Below are 18,273 nucleotides of genomic sequence, written 5' to 3' on the forward strand. Positions count from 1 at the left end.
GGGTTTTGTTTTGTTTAGGGGGGGAAAGCAAAAAGTTTTGTTTTGGTTTTTAATTTTTTTAAAGGGCTTTTTTTTTTTTTTTTTTTTTTTTAAACATTACCACCAACTTTGCAAACTCTACCTGATGCTGTAAAATAAACACTACTTCAAAAAAACAATGATTTTCTAAACACAAGTTATTTCAGGTGGTCATTAACCTCGGGATGCTGATGAAGGAGGCGGAGCTTCGCGGTTCTCCTTCCCTCTCCATGATCCTGGTCAACTGGTTCCAGCTGCTTTATGTGGCAGACGCTTTATGGAACGAGGTGAGCTCTGTTACTTTTACTGTACAAAGATATTTGATACTACATGTGTCAAACTTGTCATGATGTGGCGGTGTGTGATGATGATGATGAATTTAATAAAGATGCTCAAACAGTCCAGGTAGCAACTGAAAAAACTGAAGACTGAATACGAGAGCAACCAACACAGGACTTAACAGTTTGACTGTGATGGGGCGCAGACAAACGACAAAAGACTTACGACGGACAATGGACGTAACATTGACGAGGACCCCACGAAGGATAGAGACAACAGGTGGGGTTAAATACATATGGAGGGTAATCAGGTAACTAGACACAGCTGGGGGCAATCATCAGGGAAGACAGGACTCACAGGGAACAGGATCAAAATAAGACAGAGCAACCTAAACTAAACATACAGAGAACTCAGAAAAACCTAAATCCCGACAAAACTCAAGGCCCGCGGGGCCAAATGTGGTCATTTGGAGCCCTCTACACTCCAAATTACATCAATACGTCCATCCAGTTTTTCAACAAATCTGCAAAATGTACACAAAATCTACAAATTCCCAATTTTTTTCTCAAAATTGGCCAAAACCGTTGAGTTTAAGTGACAGCCTTCCTTGATGTCAAATTATAGTCAGTGGCGATTAATAAGAAGTCACATTTAACATCATACATTAAATATTTCTAAATTAGCACCACAAAATCGCAGATTTTGGTTGTTAAAAAACCCACAAAAAGAATCTCAAAATCCTGGATGTGAAGAGACGTTTAATGTTATTTTATTTTAAGAAACACTTACTGGAAGCTGAAACAAGCAGCTATTTGTTTATATCTTAACAGTCGACTTGGTTTTATCAATACATTCTGGTACGACTGGCTCTTTAAGAACATTCAGATTTTTAATGTGGTCCAAAATGAAAATGAGTTTGAAACTCCAGCGTGGAGACTGATTCAACATTTTACTTTAATATGTCTTTTTTGTCTTTGCGTCCATTCTCACCAGGAGGCGGTTCTGACCACAATGGACATTGTGCATGACGGCTTCGGGTTCATGCTGGTGTTTGGCGACCTGGCCTGGGTTCCCTTCACCTACAGCCTGCAGGCTTCCTTCCTGGTTGCTCACCCTCAGAGTCTGTCTTCGCTCACGGCGGTGGCCATAGTTGCCCTGAATGGTGAATGTTGTTTTCATCAGGTTGTGTTTCACGGCACATTTGATGATTTCTTTTTTAAACTTGTGTTTCCGTTTGCCGTCAGGTGCTGGGTATTACATTTTCAGGAAATCCAACTCACAGAAGAACCAGTTCAGGCGAGACCCGACTCACCCCAGCGTTTCAGGTCGTCCGTCATTTCCATTCTTTTCTTTTTTCATCATTCGGCAAAAGCTGTGGAAATCTATTGAGGGAATCCATTTTCTCACGTCATTTGATTTCATGTGTAACAAAGAAACTCCACTCATGCCTGTCAGGACAGGAGAGGAAGAAGCTGAGGTGTGAGTTATTTTTTATTTTTTTGCCTAATCTGCATTCTGCACAACTCCTTACAGGACTGGAGACCATCGCCACAGCAACGGGGAAACGGCTGCTGGTGTCAGGCTGGTGGGGTCTCGTTCGTCATCCTAATTACCTCGGCGACCTCCTTATGGCGCTGGCGTGGTCCCTGCCATGTGGTAAGACCACTTCAGGCTCCCCGCTGCCTTGTTTGACCAACCTCACACAGCCTCAGAGGCTCCTTGGTGTGACTTCAATTGTCAAATTGAAGCTAAAATAGAAAATATATACAAAATCGACCGATAATTCTTTAGTTTCTTCATGTATATTTGTTAAAAAATATCAACTTAAGTGTGAAATATTCAATAATAATCAGTGAAACAGGCTCAGGATTCTCTGTCACTTGTCTGAGTAGTTGTTTCAGAGGTCTAAATCTCACATAGTAAATGAGATTCTATGTGATCATTTTCCCTCCTACATATTTCTTTTGATTTTTTTTTCTTAATTGTTCACATTTTTATGGACTCAGATAACATAAAATAGGCTAAAGGAGCTTAAAACGTACATATTCTGCCACCATCTACAGAAATTCAAGGGCAGATGAGAAAGAAAAAGCCATTGATAAAGACAGTTTTTGGTCCTTCTCTTCTCATTGTGAGATATTTTTTATGAGAACTAAATTACAAAGTTTTTTTATTTATTATTGTTATTATTATTTATTTAAATCCCCGGTCATAGTGTGTGTTAATTACCAGCTGGGTGGAGTTTTAGTCAAGTAGAAAAAAAAAGTTTTATAGTGATGGCCGGATGAGGCCAGTAAAAATCTTTTGGGGGTCACGGCTATATATATATATATATATATATATATATATATATATATATATATATATATATAAATTCTACTATGTAATATAACATAACTTGACTCTGAATTTCAATTTCTATTACATAAGAATGATTCTCTGGAGGCGCTAAGAGGTGGTGAACATTTTTTAAGGCGGGGCCATGGTCCCCCTTCAACCCCCGTTGGAGGACGCCACTGTTTAAGTCGTTCATTATATCCAACAAATCAGGTTGTGTGAATCTATGATATTTAACAAAATGAATTGTGGAAAGAAGCAGCCCTTCCTGCTTGCACAAGCACTATTTAGATACCATTATCTACTTATATTTAACTATTTGGCTTGTTTTTATACAAACTTCATCAACCACATAAGAGAAATCCTGCACGAACAGAGCATGGTGCATTTGTGGGCTTTCTGTTTTTTCTTAGCTTGTTAGATCTGTGCCACTTGGCAGGAATGTTGTTCCACTTTTCCCAATCAAAGTCTTCCTGTCACCAGAGAGACGTTTCCTGCTGACAGCCATGTGATGATGGCGTCCTGACACGTGTCAAGACCCGCTTCAGATACTTTAGTTTCTTTCCGTCACTGTGGTTGATGGTTTCGCTTTGGTTCCTTTTAAATGCATTTTGGGGAAATTTTTTTTTTTTCAATAGAGAAAGAAAACAGGCCAAATAGAATTATGGATTAGTCAATAAATCCCTCTAATCTGCGATGTAAACATCTACGTCTTTTTCGGTGAGCCACCAGGTAAACCACATGACTTATTCTGACAAGGTGACTCTTTGGTTTCAGCTCTTTAATGAATCACAACCTGCTGCGGATGAAACGTTTTACAGTGAGATGTTAGCATGACTCCTCTGAGTAAGGATGACTATAAATCAGCCGTACAGAGATTTTTAATTTTATTTTAAAGTAGTTCCATATAGTACGCACCCTGCATAGTAAACCACAGCAGCACAGATTTCTGTCTGAAAGCCTGCAGATATCTTTACAGATAATATTCAGCAGAGAGGATTGAGCTTTTTCTCACACGAGCCCTTTTGTGTTCCTGACTGTTTTCCCTCATGTAGGTCGTCATGATCCCTATTGTAGGACAGCAGTGCATGTCTAAAACTTGTTTTCATCTCTTTTGATGATGAATGGCATGACTTTAAAGCACCGACTGCCCATGCGCCCCGCGTAGCTGGACATCAAAGCTTCCCAACACCTTCTTCACTGCTTTGAGGTCATTTTTAATATCTGATGTTTTGTATTCAGTCCCTTTCTTATGTGAAAACCCTACAAAACACAGTGTGGGTGAAAGAAGCCGTAGCTGTTTCTGGTGCTGTTTATAGTACAGTCTGCTAGATAGTTTACACATTGATTTATTTATTTATTTATTTTAGCACAATAGCATAATCTCACACAGAAAAGTAAAATATTATCTTAAAAAATATATATATGTATATATTTTTTTTTATAAATTCCACCCTTCACAATCCTGATTAATCTAACTGAAGTATTTTTTGCATAAAAATGTCTAATTAGTAATCCATAACTTCCTTATTGTGGAGATGTACCTATTGGATGACACAGAAGCTTATTCCTCTTTGCCGCTCCACAAAACGTTCTGTCCGAAAGCCCGATCCGCATTCATGGCTCATTCCAGATCAATCTTAAAATCATCAAATTAGATTAATTAAAATGCTACATGCTAAGATACACAACGTCGTAAGTCTCTTAATGACTAATAATTGTCATAATTTATTTCAAACATAATTCAGTAGAAAATTGTGTGTTGGACTCAAGGGACTGTAAGATAGTCATGCCGTCAATGCGCCCTCTGGTGGACATAAAAGGCCAATATTTTTTATTATTATCACGGTTTATGAGATGAACTAAAAGTTTTAGTTCAATAAAAGTTTGGTGAACTTAACATATGAGACGTTGATATTTTTTATTAACATCTAACATGTTAATGGGAAACAATGGTTCTGGTTGCCTATGAAGGCCATCAGAGCCGTGGACTTAAAAAGAACATCTGGAGATTATTGTGCGAAGAATTGTTCTTTATAAAAATCAAGAAAATTGCAGAAAATCTTCTTTATTAGACTTCAGTCAGAGGCTTTTTCAGATTAGCTGTAACAGACTGCTACAGGAGATCCTTTCTTCCTACAGCTCTTAGCATCTACGGCAGCTCCTTGAAGAAAACTGTATGTGTTGCAACAACGTTTAATTTCCGTCTGGGATTAATGAAGTACTTTTGATTTGAATCAACTTGAATTAAATTATACTGAACTGGATTGGATTAAACTGGATTGGGTATAGGGTTTATATGCAACATGCAGGGTCCCGACTCAAAATGTCTGTCCTACCACGTCAAACGTAAAAAATGTGGAGTTTGTTGGCTTAACTGGAACTGTGTGATTTGCTCAGATAAAACCCAATTTTTAAAGTATTATGCCAATAACACTACATGCAGATCTGGAAGAAAAAAAGCCCTAAAACACAGTTAAGTACGACAGCAGACTTATTATGCTGTGGGCCTGTTTCCCTTCCAAATTCTCTCAAAATCAGGTTGCAGTTCATGGCAACACGAAGAGATTTCAAACCCACATCTCTCTCCCTCAGATGTTTTAAGGCCTTATTAACCTCTCACGATATTTTCTGTATTTTTGACCAAACTGTGAGATTTTGACACGACGACACGGCAGAGACTGCATCACTTTTCCTTGAACTATCCCTGAATAGCAGCTGTCAGACTTTTGTTGCGGTTGACGTTTCTCTCTCTACCTCTCATTGAAATTCAGCTTAAAGTGACTCACTGCTGTCGCAGCCTTTGTAACCGAGACGCATTATGCAGTTTCTGTCTTAATTGCTGGTGCAAAATCCCAAACTGAGAAATTCTTCACTTCTAAAAAAAAAAGAAAACATGGCAGCATGTTCCAGACAAAAACTGAGGAAACAATGACAGACAGACAAAGGCTCCAAGTACAGGCTTATAAAGTGACCGTCAGGATGAATCAACACTGAGCTGCAGGCGCATAATCAAACAGCTATTCAGCGCCAGGCTTTTGTGCGATGCAGACGGAAGAGAAAGTGCGCTGCTATTTGCGGAGGGGGGCTGCTCTCTTGATTACAGCTTGTTAAATGTGGTTCACGTCACAAACACTGCTAAGAGAAGGTGTGTGTTTCTCCTCTCCAATCCAACACTGATTAATCCCTCGGGTGACATTTTTAGGCTGCTTTTTAGGTCATTTATGCTTGTTGCTCTTCCGTTTCCCCCCCCTGCAGGCTTCTCTCACCTCTTGCCGTACTTCTACGTGGTTTACTTCACCGTCCTGCTGGTTCACCGGGAGGCCCGGGACGAGAGGCAGTGCAGGGCCAAGTACGGACTCGCGTGGGACGCCTACTGTCGCCGAGTCCCCTACAGGATCTTCCCGTATATTTACTGAAAAAGGACGACATGCTGGATTTTTTTTTTTTTTATACTGGTGCACGACGTCACGTTTACATAGAACCATAATGTCGATTTTAATTCACACAGACTGGAAGTGGAACCTGCTGGTTGAGATCAGTGTTTAAATCAGAACTGGTTTAGAGGTTAGAGAGAACTGTATCGAATTATTTTTTATTCTGATTTTAAAAACCTAAGACTGTAAACATCTACTTTTTTTTTACATGTGAAAATGATTTCTGCCGAGATGAAACAAGAAACAAACTGTAAATTGTCTTTTTATTAAAATGAAGTCACAACCTTTACATTACTGTGTCCATTTGGTGAAGTTTAATATAAATAAATTCATCGAATTGGGTTTCTTATTTGTTGCAACTTTTTAAATTGAGTTAGCATTTAACATTTATTTTCTAAAAACATTTTAAACCATTGAAACCTTTCTATGTTATGCTATTTGACAAGTATTTTATTGGGGTTTTAGGTAACAAAAAGTAATGTTATTGTGAGGTGGATGATTTCTAAATATTTTTAAACGTTAAAAAAACTGAAAAGTGTGGTATGCATTTAAATAAACAAAAAATTATTGCCTTTAAAGTTACCTTTGATTAGCAAACAAACAAATCTGTTGAGAAACCAAAACCTGGCATCTCTAGAAGATCCTCAAGGAGGAAAGTCTTTTTCATTTGCAGTTCATCTGAAAGCGTTTCTTTAGATGACATGTCAGGGAGGCATGCTGAAGAAGGTGCTTCTTCCCATCCAGAAACATGGCGGCGCCATCGTGCATCTTGACGCTGCTGTTGCCACCGTGTTCGATCTACAATTAGGATCAAATCCTATTTGTGTTCGGAAGGTCCAGATTGAATCCAACTGAGAATCTGTGGTGAAACGTAAAACATTGATGCTCACAAAACCCTTCCATCCAATCTGACTGAGCTGGAGTTATTTTTGCACAGCATGGGCGCCAATTTCAGTCTCTGGAAACCGACAACCACAGGACCGGCAGCTGCAGCCCGCGGCGAAAGATGATTCTACACAGTACCGACTCAGGTGGGCCGGATGCAGACGCTGGCATCGCTTTTCTTTCCCTTACGACGATTACAGTGTCAGTTGCTTTGACCTGGTCTGTCGCACAAAAACTATGAAACACGAAGTTGTGTAGCTGATGAACTGCGGCGGGTAGCCGTCACGGTGTCTTCATTTAAACTGAACGTGACAAGTGAGCAAAAATCGGCTGTGAATCATTTAACCTCTTCCTGGGAACCTGCTGCAGTTAAAACGCTGCTCGTTTCCAAACAGCCGCCTCCATGAAACGGGGCGAGGGGGGGGGATTTAAAATCCATGACTTGTTGCCATGACCTCTGGTCTGACTCGTGCTGCACGTTGTCTGCTATCGTTGACCATGACTTTTTTTTGTCTCCAAACAAATTAAAAACCTGTTTCTGACAGCAGTGTTATATAAAAATGCGTGCCTCTTTTCCATTGTGATTCACCTCACGTTTATCCTGCAGATGATGTCTCTCCCCGTATGAGGTCAGAGGTGTGCACTCAGACGACAGAGCGCTCTCCATTTGTCACCTTTTCTGGCCTTTATGCAGCGCAGCTGGCCTCCGGCCTCACCCACACGCTGTTTTCTGTTGTTTTTCATATGCAAAGTGTTAATTATATGCTTGTGCAATGACAGGATTGTGTGCAGGATTTCCTACACGTGTCCGTGCATTTGTACACTTCTTTTGTCACTTTTATTTCAGGATTAAACTATAATTGTACGATAGAGATTTATATTACTGGTTTTTGTTGGACGTCAGACTGAAATCAGAAATTAAATAAGCAGGAGGAAAAACCTTTTTACCTAAAAGCGTTATTTGTAAGATACGTGATCTAATTCAATTTTGGGGAAGCAGGCCCTGTCTGACTGAAACATCGCAAGCAGTTGGACAGAATCTTTTTACGTCTCGAATTAAACCCTGAGCTGAAAGCGAAATCTGCGGTTAGTTGAGATGAATGTGATGGATATTAATACAAATGAGGCGAGAGCTGACAGTCAGAGTGAGTCACAGTCGCGTCTCCGTCTGGACAGACGATCCACGGTCCACATAAAAACATAAGTGTGAACAGGTTTGACACATTCTTGGACCCAAACGCTTTGCTAACACAACACTTCCACTTCTACGTCCGTCTGAAGGCTTGCAAGGGAAACGGAAAGAATAGAAAAGCAGATTATAACAGAAATGGATAAGTACGTCTGTCAGAATTCCTACGCTTGCTAAAGAATTCATACACAGTTGTACTTTTCCACGTTTTGCCACATTCCCGTCACTCACTTCAGTTTGTTTTATTTATTTATGGGATTTATTACCGACACAAAGCAGAGGGTAAGTCTGTAGCCGATCTTGTTAACTCTGAAACCTGCATTTTTTTTCCTGCACAATGACGTTTTTGAGTGTTTTGGGGTGATGTGTTTATGCTGGATGCACATATATCCAGTGTGGAAAATATACATAATACACTTTCTACAGCATTTACACTCTTGGCCGTTGCCTTCCTTTCCACTCCGCTTGATTCTCATCTTCTGTCTCTGCTCCATCTTCACTTTCTCCAATTACAGTGGATTGCTCCGGTAGAATTTTCGTCTGGACCAATCGGTGAACAGAACGAGAAGTTGTGAATGACGTCAGTTTTAGATTTGTGGTCTGCCTGTAGTTTTAGGAGATTGTGAACGAAGCCATTCAGTCGACCACACTTCCACACATTGACTTAAAGTTGATCACTGCTTCGTTCAGCTTGGCAGCTTATCTCTTCGCAGCGGAGAGATGGTTGTTTACATTTCAGGCTATTATGGTAAGCTTCATAGCATCGAACTGCCTCTTTACGTAGCTGACAGCCAAACGTTAACGATTGGGTAAAATTTTAAATTCCAATAGAGTCTAAAGGCTCCGAAACTGAACAATTAATTAGATTTTAAGAACTATTGATTAAATTATGTGTGTGTGGCACAATTCTTAGGTAGGTCTTACTGATGAGACATAATTAAATTCTGCTTAGCAATTTTGATCTGATAGCATATATATCAATCGCTTAAAATCCTACCTATATTAAAGCCTCTGAAAACATTTCATAAGGTACGAATACGTTTGTAAATAGTCTGTTTTAATATTTGGCAGGAATGTTTGGCTGCAGACAAAATATGACAAAGCCCTTTAGCATATTCCCCTTTTTAATTAAACACACCGAATTACAGAAATTGGATTTCTTTTCATGGTCTCCTTGTCAGTTAATGTGCTGGTAATCTTCCACTAAAATATGAAACTCTCTCCGCATATTTAAACATAAATTTCACATGTAAGGCGCTTTGCGGTTTTCCTAACCCATACAGTCGCAATAACATGCAGCCTGGAGTGTCTTGCATAATAATGAATGAGCACAATAATTGCCAGTGTGTGTGTGTTTGTGTACGTGTTTGTCAGCGAGCACGCATCTCTGTGCGCGTGTGCGAGCCGGCCGATTGTGTATGCCAATCCTGACGTTTCAAGCCCATCAGTTGTGGCCAGTTTCCATGGTTACATCTCTCGGGGAGAGCACAGACGTGGGAGAGAGGGGAAAGGAGTTGAGACAATTATTGTGGTGGAGGGTGCTGTGAAAGGAAGAGCCCAGAATGATGGGAGTGCAGGAGTGTGAACCGTGGGCTGAGACAGAGTAGAAAAGATGTTTTTTTTGTGTGTGTGTGCGTGTGTGTTAGCTCCTGTCTGCGGCCGCTAACACTCGCCGGGCTTCAGGTTGTCATGGCTGCTTACCTGAGTCCGAGATATTTATGTCCCGGTAAAAGGTTTTTGAGCAGAAAAGCCGCGCCGCGGGGCATCTGCACCACTTTGACTTGAATATTTTTGCTTTGAGTGAGACCCTCGATGTGAGTCAACAGGAATTTCTAGTACAATTTGGTTTCCATGGTGACAGCGGGGAGCGATATGTCCTCTTCAAACAGAGGAAAAAACACCAGCTTGAAACCTTGTTTTCTGTCTGAGTCATTATTTAGACTATTGATATACCGCAGGACCTTACAGACGCCAGAACAAGTCCCTGGCTTGTTTTTGACAAACACCATTTGTACATGTGACCAGTAGGTGTTTTTCAGGATCATAAATCTTAGCAGGTCAGATTTTTATAAGAACTTTTCTAGATGAGAGCTAGTGATGCTCCCAGAACATACTTTAATATGTTCTCACCATTTCAAATCAATTGAAGTTTATTTTGCAATATGTAAACAATGAACTGAAAATGTTTTATCAAAAAATAAGTAAAGTTTGGTTTAGATATCTAAAAGACAAAAGGTAGCGCTTTATTACTCCTTTCCTACAAGTCATTAGGAATATTAATGAAATAATATTGAACAGGCGCCACACAGAAAAATTATCTTCCTCCTGCAGAAAACATGCTTTCAACATTTCCAGATAACTGAACGTCTGACCCATTACAGCAGGACATTTACTTTGTTGAAAATTAGTTACCAGCATCAGTCATCAGCAATGACTGATGACTGCCATTAAAATACAGTCATCAAATACAGACTGATGACTGTATTTGTAATGACATTGCAAACACAGTCATCAAAACACAAATACTAGCGCACGTTGCAATACTTCTCTGTGCAAGCCTTGCAATGCCAGCCCAAAGATAGCTAGTGCTGCTAATGCCAGCCTAAAGCTAGCTAGTGCTGCCAGTGCCAGCCTAATGCTAGTTATCACCAATTAGCTGTTGAATTAGGTCAGTCACTTTAAAGGGAGTGGATATTTATGCAGTCACCTGAAGAAATCAGTTTTCACTTTGACACTAAATGGGTTATTCTTGTAATTTGTCAAAAAAAAATGTTTATCATAATTGATTTGTAAGATCAAAAATGTTTTAGATACAGTTTTATTTTGGCTAAGTTTAGCATCGTTAGTCTTTGGGTGTTTTTACTTAAGGTTACTTCCTGATAGCTAAAACCTTTTACCACGACTCTTTGTGATGTTCTTCGGTGATGCCTGTGTAAAGCCACTGCTGTATCTCTGTCCCTGTAAACCTCTAATGTATCTGGTTCTCATGTTAGTATTCCGGAGACATTAGCAGGAAGCTCTAACCTGCTTTCTGCCTCTGAAGTGGAAGCTCTTGCCGTCTCAGTGGGGGCTGCTCTCAGTTATTCTCGTACTCTTCAAGACGCGCCTAAATGTCTCTGCAGCCACTTCTAAATGCAGCTGTTGGCTTAGGCAGCTTTCAGCGAGGCGTTCTGTCCTCTATCATCGTCTAATTTACCACTCTGTTTCCTCACGAATTCCCCCTCTACAAGCTTGGGGAGCTATTTTTTTATTTATTTATTTATTTCTTTTCTCCTCGAGCGTACCAACCAGTGGCTTTGACCTTCCTCACCCTGCTGACCTCCAGCACCAAAGAAGAAACTTGGAAGCAACTTTTGGCATAACTGTTTTATTGGGATATGGCGTGTAAATAGATGCACATCATATTGTAACCGAATAGATATAAAGTGGTTCACCAAATCGACTTTAGCATTATAATGAGGAATGTATAAAAGACGGATACGATACAGAATTCAGTAAGTTCAATTTTCTAAAATGCTTTATTTAGAGCGACTACATGATAACGTTCCAGCAGGAGGCGTTATGTCTTCCTCTGTCGGCGAGTTCCTGTGCTTCAGTAGTGATTGTCCAGACTCCACACATTCACACAGTTGGCGGAACAATGAGGTCTCGGTGTCCTGTGATTATCTGCGAACGTCTCTTGGCACGACATATTGCTCGTCTTCCAAAACACTGGCAGCCTATGAAAGTTGCTTCAGTGATTGAAAGTGAAATCACACAACCTATGTGAGATTTTCTCCTATAGACGGCATGTCTCGGCAAAGCGTCTTGGAGAAGCGTTGCTTCGTTTCTGCAGTCAATAATATATCTTACTATAACAATGTTTGGCTTTATGGCATTTTATTGGGAGAGAAATTAAAACAAATAAGTAAATTAAAAGTGTCCTGGTCAAGATTTCTTTGTCCCTGACACTGGTTTGATGAAGCATATTCCAGTTCAGTACCACATTCAGGTAGCTAAAGGTTGTACATTTTAGTTCTTCTTCTTTGGAGTTCAGATTATTACGCCTTTAATCGATTTGGGAAAGCTAGAGAACTTGTGCAGATGTAAGACTGTCATCATCCACAATGAGATGAGTTTAATTTATCGACATGGGCTGAAAGGAAGAAGAATCCATTACACAACAAAAAAGGTCAAATTACGACGTGCAAAATGCACTCAGGGACAAAGGTCCTAAGACTGCAGAGACGTCCTGTGGTGTGATGAAAACGAAATGTTTTGCCATGATTGATTATTGCTATTGATTTCTTCTTTCTTTGCTGCTGTTGTACAGAAATCCTCCTCCATTGTGGGACAACAAAGGATTTTTCTATCCTATTCTACTGAACATTGTTACATTTGTTGTGTGTCTGTATTCCTGCTGCGGGAGGGACTGGTGCGCTTTACAAAGAGGAAGTTAATGTTTTGGTGGCCTTCAGAAAGCCGTGATCTAAAAACATTGTTGGCAGGACAGAAAAGATTTGTGTGAGCAAAGCGACCGACAGCAAGCTGCTGTAGAAAATGTTTGACCCAATTCATAACATTTAAAAACTGATTTCCCCAAAACTGATAATATACATGACATTTTCTGAATTGTAACATTTTTAAAAAACTGTAGAAAAAATGTTCCCATGACTTTTGGAGGTTTGCGCAGAAGTATTTAGTTTTTCACACTTTTCCAACGTGGGTCTAGCTGACGATGTAAACACAAAGCTTACTGAAAAAGTTGTTTTTCACATTTTTTTGCTTTGAATTTATCGTATTGCCATTGTGTTTGAGCTTATGATGAGCTCCCTGGCACACAGTGCAGGTCAGGTGACATGCAGGAAGACCCAATACAGTCTCTTTGTCATGGTAAGGAAACGGGCTAATACGGAAAACTCAGGGTCACAAAAATCTTAAAATTGGTCATGTGGGCTTGCTAGCTAAATCAAAGTGTGTCATAAAATCCCTGACAGCCCACAACGAACAAGCATCAGATGTTTAGTATCTAAACATCTAGATACTAAAAATATCTAAATGGCAATTTGTGAAGTTTAGGTTTAAAAAGTCTGACTAAATGAGAAACGTCTTTCATAGGCTGCTGTCACGACGTCTCAGCTCAAACATTTCTGCCCAATCACACGCACAAACGGACCAAAGTCTCATCGAAGGCAAGCATCGCCATGGAAACCGTTTTGCTGCTTCGCTTCTCACACCCGTCCGCTCTACAGCTGAAACGGCACCATGGTGACTTCGCTGCGTTTTTACACTTCCTCGATAACGAAAACGTCGCCATCGAGTCATTAATGTCTCATCCTGACGCCCGAGCCTCACTCACCGGCATTATAAACACTGAATAACTGATATGTCTCATGGATCGTACGACGTTGCTATTTTGCGTGTTTTTAATTGCTTTTTATACATGAGATCCCTACTCTACCTTGGATCAGAGAAAAGTTTTGAAAACCGCTCGCTAAAAATGACTATAGGATAGATGCAGATGAGTGAGAGTAAACTTCACTGGGAACAGGAATAAGGCGCTCTCTGCACACTAAAAGTACAACAGATTTTTTTTTTCTACATTGCTTTTCTTCATTTAAAAAAAATAAACAAAGACAAAAACCGGGTGCCAGATGTGTTAAAGGCACAGTTCTGATTTTCGGGAAGCGAAGTTATTCTCATCTCTGCGTATGTAAGCATTCTGCAGAAACGAGTCTGGAAATTTCAGATCTTCATGTGGAAAAAAAAAATCAGAAGTATCCCTTTAAATGCACAAAACGTGATTCATTCTTAAATTTGGCACAAGGTTTGTTTTGCTTTTACTATAAACTTTTGGCATTATTACTCTTTTCAAAAGCATGAACCTATGAAGCAATAAATATATGTCTTTACAGCTACAGACATAGCATGAAAACCCTTAAAGTCAAATTTATGATGAGCAAACCCAGCGACACGGGAAAATGTGGACACAGGCATAAAAGCTGAATCCAGTCCGTGCCAACGCATGTTTGCTCACAGATTTGCACAAACGCAGCTTCCTGTCAGCGGCTCTCTAACGTCCTTCTGTGAAACTGGGTTTGATTTGTACCTGGATGTCATTTTCCTTGTCGTGTTCAACTTTTCTTTTTTTTGTCAGAGCTTGACGAACCTTGTCGGTGTTCTGTGTTTCTTCCGGCAGCGAAGACGCGAAATGCGACTGCGACGCGGTTAAGGCGACCGCTCGACGTAACCCGCGCTTTAAACACGACGACTGATGTCAAAACAATCCTGAACGCTTTGGAAGTCAAAGGTTACAGACGTGTTTGTTTCTTTTCCGGCCCCTAAGCGTTTGGAGGTTCACAGTGAGTTGAGCGACCGGATCGGTAAGAGCAGCACGGGGAAATCCAGCCCTTCAGAAATATCGGTGAATTGTGTATCGTGGTCAAAGGCATCTCAAACATCCGACATCCTCTTTTTTTTTCTTTTGCTTCTTTTCAGTCTTTCAGAGCTGCTTTTTTTTTCCTCTCTTTTCTTCAGGCTTTCTGAGAGCGGTATCTGGGATGAAGGGTTTAAACAAGATCCTAAGTAACACCGTTTTACACTCACATTCAGTCAGATCAGTCTTAGGCCAAAAGAGTCAGAAAATATGAAAAGAAGAAGATTTTGCCTCCGTCGGTTTTGGATATCTTACAGCTCCTTCCAGTTAGATCTTCACAGCACTTGTTAGAAGCTCACCAAGGCGTAGACCATACTGAGGAGGGAAATTGGGCAAAAGTTAACAAAATGTCTGTGTCACAACAAGAGGCATCACTGATCTCTAACTAGTGCAACAAAGTGATGGGAAAACACAAATACGTGCATGGAAATGTCTCGGAAATGTTCCAAACGGCAAACCTTTAGTGGGAATTTATTGGAAATATTTAGAAGTTCTGGGGTAAACTCTGATAGTAAACATCCAAACATAAATCTAAGTCTTTTGTTTTTCTCTCACTGGCAAATATCCACGTGACAAAATACAATTAAAAATACTTCTTGAAGAACAGATTTGTGGTTTCTTTTAGATGAATTATTTTTATTTTGCTAGAAATAAAAAAAAGTGACTTTCATGTGACAAGTCCATCTGTTCAAAAAATGAGGTAATATGAGTTTAATTAAAAAAATAAAGGGAAAAAAATCTCTTTTCTATCAAAAACAATTTGAAAACAGACACCAAACATGATTTGTACATTTGACTACTTCAAATTAATTCTAAATAAACATCGAAACTGAATAAAATACAGTTTTGACTAAGAAAAAAGATATTTACTCCCACTTAAAATCACTAGTGGGAAGTTGAGCTCAAAGAAGTCATTGAAAACCTGAACGTTTTCTGGATGTCCTCATTAACCAACCTCTGGGACGACCACGTCTCTCCTCACCTGTACAAGTAGTAGAAGAAAGAGAGCAGGTAGAAGCCCAGCTTGCACCAGGACTCCTTCTGGCAGTAGTTGAGGATGTCGGCGTTCATCACGCTGACCGGATCGTACATCACTTCCGATCCGTCGGCCGGCCGATGAAAGAACCTGAAAAGAGCAGCGGGGGGAAGTTTGGCCGGACGGCACGACACACAGCGACGGGACAGCTGCTGTGGGACCGTACCTCCACAGATGGTAGAAGAGCAGCGGGATATTGAGGCCAAGTGTGACCCACTCTCCGGCGCACATGAACATCAGGCAGAAGAGGCCGTGGATGGAGTACTCTGGTACCACCAACTGGTTGGGACAGACATAAGGACGAGGACTGGGTTAAACATCGCCAGGATGGATGCTGCAGCGCCGAGTAAACTCAGACCTTCAGAGCGGAGGCGTCACCGTTACACACTGCTGCTGAACGGGAAGAAGTAGCTCCAGAGGTATTTAGACTGTTTTATTTGTTTCTAGGCTTTACACTGATTTAAAAGCTGCCAGCTTTCCTCCAACAAATCAGTAGTTTAGTCCCATCGTATGAAAGCGAGTTTTTTTTTGTCTGTTCAGTAAGCAGCATCCTGAGCCTCCAGACTCCTGCTCAACAGTCTAAATGCAGAACAGCTGCAATTATTTTCTACTTTTTTGTCCTTTCTATTATCTGTTTAATGGTTTTTCAAACAATTTCAGCATAATTTTAAAGTCTTGCCTCGGATTTGAATCGAGAAATGGACTTGGACTAGACCATTCTATCAGATTGATCTGAACCATTCCATTATAGCTCTGCTACTGGGTCTGCAGTCTGCGGGTCCAGAGCTGCCAGTGGCTCTTCGGATCCTTCACTATGTGTCTGAGTGACTTTGTTAAAAATTACAAAACACAAACTGAAGTTTTTAAATATAGGTGTAATAACAAAAGTCAGTCTTAGCTGCTTTGAAACCTTTTTGTGGAATAATTGCATTGAATTTCCACAGCAGAATGACACTGGAAGTGTCATTTATATTTTTAAGATCTACTTTTTCTTGTCTCTGTGTTGGAAATCCCACCAGTGTCTACTACAGATATTTTATTTTCCAGTATTTTGATTGTAACTACATATTTAATTTGCAAACATTTTTTATTGTTTTGGAACTGACATTCATTAATATGTGAATAACTTTATAATATGACTGACATTTGAATTTATTCCAGTTTTATTGTATTTACTTATGGATGTTCTCTTTTTCTTTCTTTTACAAATGTGGTGAAAATATGTCGAAAGATGAAGCCACAGTTTTTTCCCTAATGACTAAATAATAAATTACTGCTGTTCATTTTTCCCTCTGAGACTTTTCAATAGGCACTACAACTTTATCTGCTTTTGTTCTGCGTTTTTTATAAATGTCAACATCCCATGAAAGAAAGTGGAGTTTTTTCTTTTTCAGAGCCTAAAAACAAAACACATTTAAAACGGTTGTTCTTTCAAAATAACAAACTTCTTATAGTAGACTCTTTATTTTGTTTTTTTAATTTAAGCTGCCGTTTTTCAAAAGTTCATGTAATATTTGTGGCTCTAAACAGGGTTTCTGTAGCTTCATGCATGATGCTGCCACCACCGTGTTTCAGGGCTTTTTCCACAACACATAATACAGTTTCACTTCTTTCATTTACAGCTTAGAAATATACGTTAGAGTCGACGGTGTGAGTCCCTTCATCCAACTCAAATGAATCAGAATCTTACCCTGTTTCTACATCCTGAACTTCCTACTCAGGCATTTTCAAAGGAGCATAAAGAGCAACAGGAGCTTTCAGAGACTCTTGAGTTTATTTTTCGCTAAAAGCTTCGAAAGGAAAAAAAGAAAACTCCACGGATAAAAACCTTGATGGCATGTCCATCAACGCCTGTCTGCAGGACAGGAATATATGTGAATCAGTGTGTGTGTGTGTGTGTGCGTGTGCAAAAGAGACAAATGGTGTTGGTTGTCTGAAGCCCCTCTGCCTTAGTCATCCGCTTCCCTCCACCCCGTCCAAAAGGTGAGAATCATCTGTTACTCACTCTGCGGAGCAGGTTGCAGATCCGCTCGATGTTTAAGATCCTTTCTCTCTAAAAAGGAGGACAGAGAGAGAGAGAACGCCGCCTGTCAATAGTCTGCAAAATACAAGATGTTCCTACAAAACAAAAACAGTCACATAATGAAAGAACAAATACATCTTCATCCGTTAGAGAGCTGGAAATGATATTAATGTTGGTAATTATTAACTAAAACACCAACAATCGCTTGATTTTGTATTTTTTTTAATTAGTTTTCAAAAAGCTTGGATTGATTACACTCATAAACCCGTCTACCTTTAATGGACTGCGATGTTTTGGACTGCTAACAACCCTCCTGCGAGCGATAACTCGACGCCTAGCTCTGATATGAACGCCGTCCGTCTTTCACAGCATCGATCAGACACTATCTGCATGTCACTCATTGGGTTGTTCACTAATAAGCCATCGTGGGGAAATTATGTGTTTAATAGAGCAGCGAAGCTAAAATATCATTAGTCCTGTCATTAGCAGATGGCTCATCCATTTTATTATTTCTTTTCGGTGAGGCAAAGTTACATCAAACAAGAAACATTGGTTAATCAGCAAGTCTAATTCCCTTTTATTTATGAGTCCTTTTTTTAAAGCTTCTGTCTCGGGTCGAGGCCCCTTGATGTCTGCTCCCTTTAGTCGATTTTT

The 18,273-nt window shown here is 39.9% G+C and overlaps 2 protein-coding genes and 2 long non-coding RNA genes across 4 annotated transcripts in view; 2 read left to right on the top strand and 2 right to left on the bottom strand.

The window, feature by feature from the left end:
• tm7sf2 (transmembrane 7 superfamily member 2) overlaps window positions 1-6,107 on the top strand; it is a 17,481-nt gene extending 11,374 nt beyond the window's left edge. Inside the window, exons 7-11 of the mRNA XM_015058363.1 lie at window positions 186-305; window positions 1,291-1,459; window positions 1,542-1,622; window positions 1,831-1,953; window positions 5,893-6,107. Coding sequence (XP_014913849.1) covers window positions 186-305; window positions 1,291-1,459; window positions 1,542-1,622; window positions 1,831-1,953; window positions 5,893-6,053 — 654 coding nt within the window. The 3' untranslated portion in view covers window positions 6,054-6,107. The remainder of the gene's footprint in view (window positions 1-185; window positions 306-1,290; window positions 1,460-1,541; window positions 1,623-1,830; window positions 1,954-5,892) is intronic.
• A 377-nt stretch (window positions 6,108-6,484) lies between these two features.
• LOC106963458 (uncharacterized) lies at window positions 6,485-7,895 on the top strand. Its single transcript, XR_001428196.1, has 2 exons — window positions 6,485-7,102; window positions 7,564-7,895. It is a non-coding gene; the product is annotated as an uncharacterized LOC106963458 (long non-coding RNA).
• Window positions 7,896-9,265: 1,370 nt separating this feature from the next.
• On the bottom strand, window positions 9,266-10,904 carry LOC106963456 (uncharacterized). The gene is made up of 2 exons (XR_001428195.1): window positions 9,847-10,904; window positions 9,266-9,618 (listed from the first exon to the last, which is right to left on the bottom strand). It is a non-coding gene; the product is annotated as an uncharacterized LOC106963456 (long non-coding RNA).
• A 597-nt stretch (window positions 10,905-11,501) lies between these two features.
• cnih2 (cornichon family AMPA receptor auxiliary protein 2) lies at window positions 11,502-17,705 on the bottom strand. Its single transcript, XM_015058364.1, has 4 exons — window positions 17,602-17,705; window positions 15,763-15,875; window positions 15,543-15,686; window positions 11,502-14,875 (listed from the first exon to the last, which is right to left on the bottom strand). The coding sequence occupies exons 2-4, from the start codon at window positions 15,831-15,833 to the stop codon at window positions 14,848-14,850; spliced, it is 243 nt and encodes an 80-aa protein (XP_014913850.1). The 5' UTR covers window positions 15,834-15,875; window positions 17,602-17,705; the 3' UTR covers window positions 11,502-14,847.
• Between the last annotated feature and the right edge of the window lie 568 nt (window positions 17,706-18,273).

Source organism: Poecilia latipinna, unplaced genomic scaffold (genome assembly GCF_001443285.1).
Source record: "Poecilia latipinna isolate Pla-1442-1.1 unplaced genomic scaffold, P_latipinna-1.0 Scaffold1536, whole genome shotgun sequence".
Lineage (NCBI taxonomy): Eukaryota > Metazoa > Chordata > Actinopteri > Cyprinodontiformes > Poeciliidae > Poecilia > Poecilia latipinna.

Bases quoted from the DNA above. Each gene is read 5' to 3' on its own strand.
- cnih2 (XM_015058364.1), bottom strand. From the start codon at position 15,833: ATGTTCATGTGCGCCGGAGAGTGGGTCACACTTGGCCTCAATATCCCG. The intron at 15,687-15,762 runs GTACGGTCCCAC...TGCTCTTTTCAG, and splicing joins CTCTTCTACCATCTGTGGAG to GTTCTTTCATCGGCCGGCCG. The intron at 14,876-15,542 runs GTGAGGAGAGAC...TTCCCTCCTCAG, and splicing joins TTCTTCTACTACTTGTACAG to TATGGTCTACGCCTTGGTGA.